The sequence below is a fragment of the Danio rerio genome, chromosome 15 (genome assembly GCF_049306965.1).
Source record: "Danio rerio strain Tuebingen ecotype United States chromosome 15, GRCz12tu, whole genome shotgun sequence".
Taxonomy (NCBI): Eukaryota; Metazoa; Chordata; class Actinopteri; order Cypriniformes; family Danionidae; genus Danio; species Danio rerio.
Window position 1 is genome coordinate 33,965,491 of NC_133190.1, and position 13,195 is coordinate 33,978,685.

Genomic DNA, 13,195 nt, shown 5'->3' on the forward strand with positions numbered 1-13,195 from the left:
AACGCAATTACATAATTGATTAATGTTGTTTTATATGCTAATTAAAGCAAACTTGGACATATGTAGATATATTTATAAATAATGGGTTTTAAAATGGGTTTTTGTTGCTTTTCAGCCAGAACGTTCTGTGCATACTCTGAGATGTGCTTATATTTACACACATTTCTACTTATAAGTACATGTTGGAAAATACCACTTTGCATGAAGTTTGGCTGACGCACTGCTTACGTACAGCCTGTATGCACAGTTAATGAATAAGACCCTTGCTTAAATAAGACATATTATTGCAATATTTAATATTTAGTTACAAATTATAAAGCATGACTGTTTTTAACCACAATTTACTCAAGTAGTTAAATATGTAGATATTACATAATTTCAACCAGCATATGTAAGAAAAACGATTTAGTTTTATACATTTGGCATCACTGACCTTTTTTGAGGTGGTAATAAAAAGTTAAACAAGTAATTGCAGTTATTATATTATAGTTATACAATAAGCATGTATAAACAGTAGGAGAAATTTGTCAATACTTGAAAATACAAATCAGGGGATTGCACAGAATTGAACAACATTTACTTAAATTTAAGAACAGGCATCTTTAACAATACACAAGTCTTTAATCACACAAATGTGGCATCATCCCAAACATTGTAAAGATTCTTTCAGACTAAATTTACATCTGCAGATCTCAGACAAACATACTCTTGTGAATGAATCAATGAATTACAAATAATGTGTCATATCTTATGATTTTGCAGAAAATATAAAAACAAAAATGGATCACACTGAATGATGTGCCTAAACAAATACAAAATGTCAATGTTCTACAGCAATGATTTCAAATAATAGTCAAAAAGTTTATTCTCCTGTTTACCTGTCTTGATAACAGTAAGAAACACAGACACTTGAAATCAACTTGAATAATAAACAAAGTTTAGATAACAGTATAATATTTCAGCAGACCATTCAGCAGCATATTGTTCACTGACATTTTTTTTTACTTTGATACAGACCCCAGCATGAACAAAATCATTTTGAAATGTTATCACTAACTGACCTCAGTCTCCTTTTAAACAATTTTCTAATTATATATTTAATTTCAGCTGTGTTTAAAACATAAATAATAGGATTTAACATTGGTGGAATAGCATATGACAAAGATGTGCTGATGACCCTGGCATTTGGAGTAAGAGCAAGCAATACTTGTGCAATGTAAGTGCAGAGTAAAGGGAGAAAAAATATTCCTACTAACAACAGGTGGGACACACAGGTCTTCAATGCTTTTAACCGTCCTTCCCAAGTTGTGATTTTGATCAAAGCAAGAAAAATGTTCAGATATGAAAGGGCAATAATGACCATTGGCATGGTAAGATATAAAATCGAGATAAAAAAAGCAAAAAACTCATTAATTTTGATGTCATTACAAGCCAACCTAAATATTGGTCCATGATCACAAAAATAACTTGGTATTACATTTGATTTACAGATTGAAAGTCGAGTGATCATAGACACCATAGAGGCTACCACAGAAGAATTAAATGCCCATATTGCTAGGAAAATTAAGATCATACTGGTATTATTCACAATAGCATGATATCTCAATGGTAAACAAATTGCAATGAATCGATCATACGCCAAAGCAACAAGAGTGAAACTCTGTATGGAATTAAAGAGGAACACAAAAAACATATTTGCCATGCAACCATTATAGGAGATGTACTGAGAGTTAAACAGAAAAGTCTTCATCATGTTAGGAATCAGTGCATTAGTTTCACCAATATCAGCCAAGGCCAAGTTAAACACACCAATGTACTTTGGACTGTGCAGACTCCGGTCAACAGCTATAATGAGAAGGACTACAGAGTTCCCAATTACAGATATAAAATAAACGACAAATAAGAAAATATAGTAATAACTGCTGTATGGTATACCTGAAAGTCCACTGATGAAAAAGTACTCAGGACGAACAATGGAGATATTCTGGGAAAAACTTGCATTTACAGAACTCATGGCGGTTTTTCGTTTGATGTTTTGAGCAAGCTGAAAAAAGAAATTATCACAAAGCCATATGCAACATTTAAGAAATCATTTAGATCATTTCAAAACTGTAACTACAGTTTAAATTCTAATACAATACCTTCAAAAAAGTTAGCATAAAAAACAAAAACATTTAAATCACAGATTTGCAAACAAAACTTTTAGTCTGAGCAAAAAATGACAGCATCTGTCTGATTGCTTGTGAGTTGCTGTAAATGAAAATTATTAGCTGCAAATGCTGGTCCTTAATTTCCCACATCACAAAGATCACTGACTGTCTGCGTTCCTGAATCCAAATTTATGTTCTGATTTATCTCTTGAGAGAGAGAGAGAGAGAGAGAGAGAGAGCGAGAGAGAGCAATGATGTAATACTAACTTGTTGCAAATGTTACTAATTGTGTCACTGACATATATTTTGTACACAGTTAAGATCAGCATTGATTATGTACATTATGTAGGCTACCTTTGTCATGATTAAGTATTTACTTTGTCTTTTTCTGTCATGTGATTCCTTTGTTCTTTTTCCCGCCATTTGTTAGTTTAGTTCCACATGTGTTGGACTCCTGTTTGTTATCAGTTTAGTCAAGTCTTGTAATTTATACCCGTAAGTTGTGTCAGTTAATTGTTCGTTTTTGTATTTGTCACTGTTCCTCGTCCTGCCTGTGTTTCCATGTTCTTGTTCTTGATGTAGGTGTTTAGGAAATAAATATATGCATTTTTGATAATCCTCATTTCACAAGAATTGCTGAAAAAGTGCAACTGTGACAGAATACCGGACCAACAAAAAAACAGTTGTGGTGTTTGTTTCCCCCATATAAATTGTAGTGTTTTGCCCCTCAGTGTTTCTTTTTCCTACCCCACGTTTTCCATGGATCCCACCCCCTCCCAGAATTTTTTTCTCAAACTGCTGGAGCAGGGAGTACAAAGTTTTGAGGATCATTCCTGACAGTTCTAAGTTATAGCAAACAACACCACCAGCTTATCCAGATTACATGCCCTGCGGGTTTTACATCACCAGCCTGAACACTGTCTGCAGAGCACCATCCCCTGAAGATGGTCCTTAAGGCAATTTCGACGCATATGTGGAGTGGACACTGGCGAGGCACGTATTTTTATTCACCATTTGAGCTGAGGAAGACGTCCTCGCTACCACTCCTGATCCAAAGGCCAGCCAACCATTATCCGACTGCAGGAAGGACTTGAGTCCAACACAGATGGAGAGCCATCACCATCAAGAGTGACAGAACAACATACCACTGAGGAGGAGGAGCTCAGCAGAATGTCTGATGAAGTGCTTGAGCCAACAACTGCACCAATTGTGGGAGTCCTGGTGTACATCGAGGGACATCATGAGAGTCCTCCCACCTCTTCACCTCTAAGGGTGAACTGCCTCTTGAACCCGAGATGCTGGGGTGATTTCAACTCCTCCCGCTGTTCCCAGACATCAAATACTCTTTTCCAGATCTGCTGTTTTCTAGACAGTAAAGGCATTCTCTTAGCCCCACTCTCCCCAAACTGCATAAACTTCAGAGTTATGATAGGCATCAAACCCTCCCTCAACCTCATTCACCACGTCGAGAGGTTTCTCTGTGGATCTGCCGGCTAACATCGCCATATGGATGGTTCCACTCCTCGTCCTCGCCTCCAGCCTCTGAGCTACAGAGCACCTTGGCCCTCTAACACTAAGGCCCCGTTTACACTAATGCATTTTCGTTTTAAAGCGCATAAGTTTTGCAAGGGTTACGCCACCCGTCCATACAACGCCAGAGTTTTCGAGTGCCGAAAACGGAGCGTTTTGAAAACGCTGAAGAGGCCGTTTTTATTTTAAAACACTGCTGCTGCGTCTCAGTGTGGATGGGGAAAACTGAGACATTTGAAATCGGAGGTGGAGCTGCCGACATTCGCCTCTCTGATTGGGGCTTTTCCTCAATATTAAGTAGCCTAACAGTACAGTTCAGTCCTGCATCCTCTTCTCGTAAGTTCAGACTTTGCAAGTTTGATCAAGGCTGCAGTCTCCCCCTCCTCAGTTTGATATGGAAAACAGACTACCGAGGACATGGGTAAATCTTCAAAGGGAACAGTGTACTTTATAAATTCATTCACATCACCCTGGCTATGTTGTTTCACTTTCTCAACAATAAAATGAAAACATGATTTAAGGAACTGCCTATTTTCATTTTGATATTAGCAATTTAACAGAAAGCAGAAATGTTGAGGCGTTGTGCTGCATTTATGACCGTCATCTTCACTGTGCGGATATTTATAACAAAACGGAGCCTATAACAACTGCCTACTTTCAATTTCAGTGAAAATACAAAACATACCCTTTCTTTTTCTGAATATCAGTTTTAATAATCGATAATGGTCATTATAAAAGTATAACATACAATAAGTTTATACATTGTAGGAAATAAAAGCAAGCGATCAGTCAATATACAGAATGTATGTGGTTACATTAATTATTAACTTACAGTATCTTTGCGCTTGGCCAAAACACGTTACCTGAGAACAATTAATGGATTACAATGACCAAAGTCGGGGAATATGTCTTTAGATATAGACAACAAGATGAATGAAATATCACGTTTAATAAATATAGTGAGATTAGATCCAGCGGGAGATGCTTGATGAGCTGTCCGACTAACAGAGCTCTCATCTGGATAGATAGGCTGCAGCGCTTGCCCGAGAGTGTGTGTGTGGTCACATGATGTGCGTTTTCAGCGTTTTTGTGTGGACGGAGAGCTGTTCAGAAATGCTGGGTAAAACGCTAGTGTGGACACGGATCGTTTTTATTAATAAATGCCGTTTTAAAACTAAAACGCACTAGTGTAAACGGGGCTTAAGGCTCAAGGTAGGCTCACTCCTTCAGAGTCTCTACCATAGCCCTGAACCACAGCTTAATCCTCTGTTGCTCTCGCGCCGGGGGGGTGGGGGAGAGGGGAAGGGGGGTTAATGTCATAATTAGGTCTTTCCCATAACTTGTGTTCCATGTGCTTGTGTTTTGTCATGTGATTACTTAGTTTTTTTTCCTGCCGTTTGTTAGTGTCTATTAGTTCCACGTGTTGCCCCCCCCCCCCCCAGTTTGTTATCAGTTTAATCATGTCTTGTTATTTATACCCATAAGTTGCGTCAGTTCATTGTCCGGTATTGTATTTGTCACTATTCCTCGCCCTGCACTTAAATACCAATAAATCTTAATTTTCTTGTACTTACATTCTAAATTTTATTCATAGAACTTAATATAGAACCTTCATGCATTCTTGGAAAATGAGGCCCCTGGACTTCCAGCTCCATCCTGGCTCCACCTTTGCTTTCAATTCCCTAATGTGGTTTCAGTCTACAGACTGACTTCTAGCATAAAGGCTAGGCCCTTAACCTCTTTTTTTGATGGATTTTACTATTTTGAACTACCTTTTGCTGTACATAACTGCAATATGTAATATTTAGTTATGTGTTATTAAACATCACTGCCTATCCGCTTGTTAAGTGTGACGTCACGCGAAGCGGTTTCCGGGTCCAAGCGCTCTATTCAACTGAATGGGGAGACTCATGAAATGGTAATAATAAACGTTTACAAAGCGATTTAAGGCTTTCGAAAATCACGATCGCAGTATAAATGTCCATGCCTAATATCCAATGGCCAGAAAGTGATTCATTTTTTTAAAATAGTTAAATTTTTGGTATTTGTTATGCAGCAAGCCCAGAGATTGTTGTGTACGCTATGATTTTATATAAAATTAACTTTAATGTGTGATAGGAATAAAACATGATCATAAACAAATGATTTCTTCACTCAAATGAATGGCGGCTTGGACCCGGAAACAGTATTACATACGTCACAAACACGTCACCACTTAACAAGCGGATGAACACATTTTCCCAAAAAAATATGCACGGATATCATGATTTCAGCCATCATATATAAGGAAATCAAAATTCATTCTGTTTAAAACTGAATGTATTTATTATGAGGTATATAACAGCTACTAACAGTTATTATGACATCCTTTTAAATATTAAAAATTTGACGTTTAATGATCAGTTACACTAACAAACAACAGACTGTCAGACACTGACAGTTTAAAGAGGGAGGTGGTATCATTTGATTTGCACATTAAAGCTTTTATTTACACAGAGTTAAATATCACCTACTTAAGTTTATGACTAGACATCAATAAATAACATGTTAGGAGTCTTTAATCACGTACATGTGGCATTTTCAGAAACATTGTAGATAATTTACAATATATTTTATTCTATATGTCTTAGACCAACATTTGATTTGATTTGATTTACATGTGTGATATATGGGGATTTTGTAGAAAATACAACAAAAAACAGGGTTGAAACTTATTATGGATAACCCTTTATGATGTGTCTACTGAAATAAGAAATGTTAAAAAGGTCAAAATGCTTGCTGTCTTCTTCCTGTCTTGATTTCAGTGAACAACACAAACTCTTAAACAGCTGGATTGACAAACAAAGGTTAGATAACAGTTGAATAAATATTCAAAAGAGCACACATTTATATATATATATATATATATATATATATATATATATATATATATATATATATATATATATATATATATATATATATATATGAAATAATTTGATACTACAAGAATACGGTGAAAATAAAATAATAATTAGTTTTTTCTTTAAAAAGTTTATATTTTCTGATTATTTTCTTTTGTGATACATACCTCTGTTAAACCCCAGCATGCAATCTTCATATAATTAATGATAAAACAAACATTCATTTGGAAATATTCCCACCAACCGGTGTCAATCTCTTTTTGCACACTTTTCGAAGTATGTCTTTGATTTCAGCTGTGTTAAAGACATAAATAATAGGATTTAACAAAGGTGGAACGGCATACGACAGAGATGTGCCAATGATTCTGGCATTAGTTGTAAGAGGAATTAAAACTTGTGCAATGTATGTGCAGTATATCGGTAGGAAAAATATTCCTACTAACAACAGGTGAGACACACAGGTCTTCAATGCTTTTAACCGTCCTTCCCAAGTTGTAATCTTGATCAAAGCAACAAAAATGTGTAGATATGAAAGGACAATAATGACCAGTGGCATGGTAATGTACAAAGCACTGATGAAATAAGCAAAAAACTCACTAAACCTGGCGTCATTACAAGCCAACCTAAATAATGGTCCATGGTCACAAAAATAACTTGGTATTTTGTTGGAATCACAGAATGAAAGTCGAGGTATCATAGACACCATAGAGGCTACCACAGAAGAATTAAATACCCATATTGTAGAGAAAATTAAAATCATACTAGTATTAGTGACAATAGCATGATATCTTAATGGCAAACAAATTGCAATGAAGCGATCATACGCCAAAGCAACAAGAGTGAAACTTTGTACAGAACTAAAGAGGAACACAAAAAACATATTTGCCAAACAAGCGTTATAGGAGATGTACTGTGAGTCAAACAGAAAAGTCTTCATCATGTTAGGAATCAGTGCATTAGTTTCACCAATATCAGCCAAGGCCAAGTTAAACACACCAATGTATTTTGGACTGTGCAGACTCCGGTCAACAGCTATAATGAGAAGGACTACAGAATTCCCAATTACAGATATAAAATAAATCACAAATAAAAATATATAGTAATAATTGCTGAATGGTATACCTGAAAGTCCACTGATGAAAAAGTATTCAGGACGAATAATAGAGATATTCTGGTAAAAACTTGCATTTACAGAATTCATAGCAACTTTTCCCCAGTGTTTTGTGCAAGCTGAAAATAGAAATTACCACAAAGCAATTGTTCAGATTGTCATTTCAGAACTGTAGCTACAGCTTTAAATTAAAAAAACACTTCATATAAGTTGAAATGAAAAATTAAAACAGGTTTGCATACATACGATTTAGTTTGAGCAAACAATGACAGCATCTGTCTAAATACTTGTGAGCTTCTTTGAATGAAAGGGTGTTTTTTTGCTGGAAATCCCAGTCCTTATTCTCTCATCACAAAGACTGCAGGCTGTCTGTATTACTGAAACCAAATATATATGTTCTGATTCATCTCTAGAGAGAGAGAGAGAGAAAGAGAGATGTAATGATGTAACCAATACAATTTCTCTCAATGTGGGGCCAGCACGGTTGCTGTGGGTTTCCTCTGGGTGCTCCGGTTTCCCCCATAGTCTGAAGATTTACGGTATAGGTGAATCTAAATTGACTGTAGTGTGTGAATGGGAGACTGTGTGGGCAAAAGCTTATGCCAGAGTAAATGTTGGTTTATTCCACTATGACAACTCTTGATAATTCAGGGACTAAAGTAAAGGATGTCTGTGTGTGTTCTCAATGTGGCCTGCAAGCAATCGAGAACAACAGTAAACATTTATGAATTTAATTTCTGTCTTTTATGTGTTTTGACTAGCCATGCATATCCCTATTTTTCTCAAAAATAAAGCATCATATACATACATGCTGCTTTCGTTTTATCATAGCACAGTTTGTGCTAAAACAAAAATTAAGATATTTGTAAGAATTAGAAAAGAAAAATGTCAGGGCATGACAACACTCAATTGCCCCCAAACCCTCTCAGTGTCACACAATCAGAGGGGTGAGTAGAACAACAAGGTAGTTTCTTGACAAAAGTGCAGAGGCAGGAGTATATGGATCTTATCTGACTTCCTCCTTCAGGGGAAGCTTCCGAAACCCTATTGAGACGATTAGGGAGGCCACGACCACAAGGGGCAGGTCAATCTGGCTATTGTGGAACTCCTGTAGAAGTGTGAGGTCAAGTTCAGTTTCGAATTACCCAGGATCGTGCTTCTAGACCATACCCTCTCCCAGTGAATGAGGTATTCCTGGCGGCCCCCTCGATGCCTAGAGTCAAGGAAAGCAGATGTGGGGCAGGTCGAGGACCTCTAGAGTAGGAGGTTCAGCTTCAGCCCCAGGGCTGTCTGTGGCAGAAGGAGAGAAGTGTTTTAATAGTAAAATGTAAAAAAATTTGAGTAAATGTGGTACCTGGATGGAAGCTGAAGCTTAATGAATTTGCCTGAGTTTTTTCAAGGAGACCAATATAGACAGTCATATAAGTATGTTGTGTGCGGAAAGCCATACTCTATCCTTGGGTTGGTACATGGGTGCTGTTCCAAATCTAGCATAATTGAAGTTCTTGTGTCAGGGGAACAGCGGGGGCTGATATTCGAGTATGCACTGAAAGGGTGTTAGGCCAGTAGTATGCTGATGGAGAGAGTTCTGTGTTTACTCGACCACAGGAGGAACCTGCACCAGCTGTGTTGTTCATTCAAGTAATGTCCGAGATTCTGGATCTTCCTCTCAGCCTGGCCGTCTGTGGATGATAACCGGAAGATAGGGTAAATGAAACACCCAACCTTCCAGACATGTGAAATGATTTGAGGACCCTGGTCTGACACAATCTCTTCAGTGAGACCAAAACGATGGAATATGAGTTCACTTGTTTCCACAGCAGTGAGTAAACACTTCAGTGTGACATATTTACAGGATTTAGACTATTAACTATGACCAGGACATGGGTATTACCTACTGAGTTAGTGACGTCTGTGATAAAGTCACTCCCAGGTGGAACCAGGGCTTCTGAGGAATGGGTAGTGGTATCAGTTTTCCTCTGGGTAATTGACGGAAAGAGCTAGACATGGCACAAACTGAGCAGCTTTGAACGTACCTGATTGTATCACAGTGCATACATGGCCATCAGTAAAAAAATTGAAGGAGCAAGAGGGTTTGCTTGCCGAGCCTGGAGATTGGTAAGCTGTGTCCAAAAAGGCTTGATGCTGGAGCCAAGGCATGTAGATCTTTCCTTCTGGACACTCTGGAGGAGCTGGCTCCTAGAGGGTGGCATCTCGAATCTCCGGCGCCTAGACTGCTGCTCTGCATAGTTTGGCTAAGGGAGAAATGGTCACTCCCAATTGAGCCTGGTTTCTCTCAAGGTTTCCTTCCATCTTTTTCATCAATTGGTGAAGTTTGTTCCTTGCCACTGTTGCCACTGGCTTGCTTGGTTTGCTTGCTTGTGGAGCTGCGCATCGATGGATTTGCTCTTCATTGTTTGGACATTCAGCAGTGAAATTTAAACTACACTGAAGTAAACTAAACTGAACTTTAACTCTGAAAACTGGACACAACCTATATAGTAACATCACTATATAAATTAACATGAATTGAATTGAATGTTGGATATCTCTTTTGTTACCCCATAGGATGGAGCTTTCATTAAGTTTACAGAAACCTTAGTCATGATAGAGTGTCTGCAGGGATATTCTTGGATCAGGGGTGATAGGTGATTTGGAAGTTAAAGCGGGTCAGGAAGAGGGCCCAGTGAGCTTGGCGGGGGTTTAGGCATTTAGCCTCAAGGATGTATTGGAGGTTCCTGTGTTTTGTAATGATTCTGAAAAGATGAATTTCCCCTTCTAGCCAGTGGAGCAACACCTTCAGCAATTTGATGGCTAAAATCTCCCTGTTACCTACGTCATAGTTTTGCTCTGATTAAGATAGCTTACGGTAGAATTAGGCACAGGAATGGAGGAGAGAGGACTCACAGACTGCCTGAGACAGCACCTACTTCGATGGTGGATGTTCTGGATCAGGATGGGGGAATTACAGGGGTAGTGCTGAGGATGTTTTAAGAGAAAGCTTCATGAACCAAGGGGTTCTAAGATATTCAACTCAAAATTGCTACATTATAGCAATACCTCCCCCAGAGCAGGGATCTACTGTTTTCTATCCAGGAGCTGGACTCCCTTTAAGAGCAGCTGACACCCATGTAAAAAAAAATGAACTCCACACCCCCTATTGGTCGCTTGGATGTGATCAGTGATAGACCAAAGTGGAAAAACAATATTCACCACAAAAAACTAATTTCCCTGGTGTCATTATTTGGCAGTGACCCTATTGGGTACCAGATACTCACAGGCTGGCTATTGAAAAGGATATAAAGATGCTGAGACTTGGGATTATTAAAGCATCCCATAGATCTGGTTCAGCTCGACAGTGAAGGAATCAATGCCTGACAGCATCATTAGTGTCTGTAACGATTTAATGAAAACTCCTGCTTTAAAGGACACTCCATGCACCAAGGGAGCAAACTTCTTGACAGGCTCAGTGGAGCCAATATAACTCGACCCAGGGCCTTACAAAAGGATACTGGCAGGTGCATCTCACACCTGAGTCAAAGAAAAAACATCTTTCTCAATTCCAGTTGCCACTGGCATTATTGGATCCTTTCCTTATTGGGTCGTGTTCCACAGGGCCTCCATAATCTTCCAGAGACTGATAGTGTCCCCTTCAGTTACTCACAATAATTTATGTAATTATTGACAGATTGGGGAATCACAAGATCACCAATAACTCACAAATGTATAAAAAGGGCCAATGAAATGCCTATAAAATTGGCGAGTGCAGCTCCACAGGTGCAACCACTCCATCGTTTGAGTATATAAGGTATATCTACAGAGCAACACACCAGACTTAGCATCAAAGCTTTCGTGCATCTGAAGACCTGTTTTCTGCAACGCGACTCTTGCAAAAAGAGATAAATTTTTCTCCTAAATCCAGTGGAGTGAAAATGCATTCAGTGGCAGTTGAGTTTTTTTGTTGCTACTGTCTCTGGCCATTTCACTGGGTCACAAATGAGCAGAGTAAGAAAGCTGATTTCACAAAAGAGCAAAATGGTTACCAATGTGTAATTTTCAAGATGTTGTACCGGACATGCACTGCTGGATGAAAAGCTGCAAGTCGATGAGCCCTCGGGCAGGTCTGAGGATCACAGTGGGAGTTAATCTACCAAATGTGTCCCTGCAGACATCCCACTCTTCTACAGCTCACCTCCGCCAGGCTGGATGAAAGTGCTGGTTCATTCCTAAGGTCCAGGACTTTGAGTCAGACATGATAAGTAGGGCTTTCATTAGGTTGGAGGTGACAATGCCTTTGATTCAGCAGCTGGACCAGCTAGAGAGGTGCATATTGGGGGCTAATAAGAAGTAATAAGAAGTAAAACCCTCTCTGTAGCTGTTTTCTTCTGTCCAAAACTGCATGTACAGCTCACACAGGCATGAAGTGTACATTTATTTGTCCAGGCCTTGAGCTCATTCATCCTCACTGCTTTCAATGGCAGGGTCACCAGGTGGAATGAAACTATTCCTCAGGTGGAATGCCTGCGTGTAAGTTATCTGCATCACTCATGGCCAGAGCTACGTAACAAACAGTGGCTAACTAAGTCAGCTATTTGTGCCCTTAGGAAAAGATGGCCACGCTGGGGTCGGGCTACTCACACATTATCCTAAGACCTTGGCTTGACTGTTGCCAAGGTTCCTACCTCTCCTTTCAGGGACCAGGAAGTGAACCTGCAAGCACTGCCATTGGAGGAGGCTGACCCAGCTTTTTAATTGCTGTTCGGTTCATGCACTGCACATTTATGTGAATCACACCCAGAGCATAAGTTCCTTTGAGGAGCTCTTTGTTTGTTTTTGAGCTTGAAGGGAAGTGTTGTATCCAGACCAAGGCTGGTTCACTTGATTTTGGATGCAACTCCTGGATTACAAGGATTGTCACCCTGGGGCAAGAGAACACACCATAAGAGAGCACACTCCTCTTGGGCATTAGCAGACTCTCTAACAGATACAGTATCTGTAGACCTGTAGGCTGGAAAACACCTAACATATTCACGAGAATGAGTGGAGCAGGTTTCCTCCCAATTTGGGGGTAGCACCAGTCAATTTGAAGGAAATTATCTAGTGTCAAAAACGCTTGCTGCACTATTCTCCCTGTGTGCTTATTACACTTTGCTAGCAAGTTCCCTGCTGGTGAACCTTAGAGAGTTCCTCCACCTGACTCGCTGGAGGGGCCAGGACCCAGCATATTTTATTGTCTGTTATGCCCGCTTGGTCAACTCACGTTCTTGGGATCGGTGCCAGCTATGCGATATCCACTTAGTGATCACATATTATTGTTTCACCATACCACATGGTCGTGCTTTTCCCTTCTCTCACAACAATACATAATGTCCAATGACAAAAAAAGTACTCAGGACAAACAACAAAGAGATTATGGAAAACCCTTACCTTTAAAAAAATCTTATGGAAGATTTGCTTTTGGTGTTTTGAACAATCTGTAGACAGAGACGAATATAAATGTA

At 39.0% G+C, this 13,195-nt stretch overlaps 2 protein-coding genes across 4 annotated transcripts; both read right to left on the bottom strand.

Annotated features, from left to right (window-relative positions):
• Positions 1-279: 279 nt before the first annotated feature.
• or42d1 (odorant receptor, family 42, subfamily D, member 1) lies at positions 280-2,313 on the bottom strand. Of its 2 annotated transcripts, XM_073923364.1 has the most exons (2): positions 2,142-2,250; positions 280-2,044 (listed from the first exon to the last, which is right to left on the bottom strand). In XM_073923364.1, exons 1-2 carry the CDS (start codon positions 2,172-2,174, stop codon positions 1,034-1,036), a joined length of 1,044 nt encoding a protein of 347 aa, XP_073779465.1. In that variant the 5' UTR covers positions 2,175-2,250; the 3' UTR covers positions 280-1,033. The 2 variants fall into 2 exon arrangements, with proteins under 2 accessions (XP_073779465.1, NP_571823.3); NM_131748.3 differs by having other exon boundaries at positions 280-2,313.
• Positions 2,314-6,713: 4,400 nt separating this feature from the next.
• or42d3 (odorant receptor, family 42, subfamily D, member 3) lies at positions 6,714-8,036 on the bottom strand. Of its 2 annotated transcripts, XM_073923363.1 has the most exons (2): positions 7,941-8,036; positions 6,714-7,813 (listed from the first exon to the last, which is right to left on the bottom strand). In XM_073923363.1, exon 2 carries the CDS (start codon positions 7,782-7,784, stop codon positions 6,804-6,806), a length of 981 nt encoding a protein of 326 aa, XP_073779464.1. In that variant the 5' UTR covers positions 7,785-7,813; positions 7,941-8,036; the 3' UTR covers positions 6,714-6,803. The 2 variants fall into 2 exon arrangements, with proteins under 2 accessions (XP_073779464.1, NP_571822.1); NM_131747.1 differs by lacking the exon at positions 7,941-8,036 and having other exon boundaries at positions 6,804-7,784.
• Positions 8,037-13,195: the final 5,159 nt, after the last annotated feature.

Coding starts and splice junctions, on each gene's coding strand:
- or42d1 (XM_073923364.1), bottom strand. CDS start 2,174: ATGTTTTTGTTTTTTATGCTAACTTTTTTGAAG. Junction 2,045..2,141: donor TTATGCTAACTTTTTTGAAG/GTATTGTATTAG, acceptor TTCTTTTTTCAG/CTTGCTCAAAACATCAAACG.
- or42d3 (XM_073923363.1), bottom strand. CDS start 7,784: ATGAATTCTGTAAATGCAAGTTTTTACCAGAATATCTCTATTATTCGT.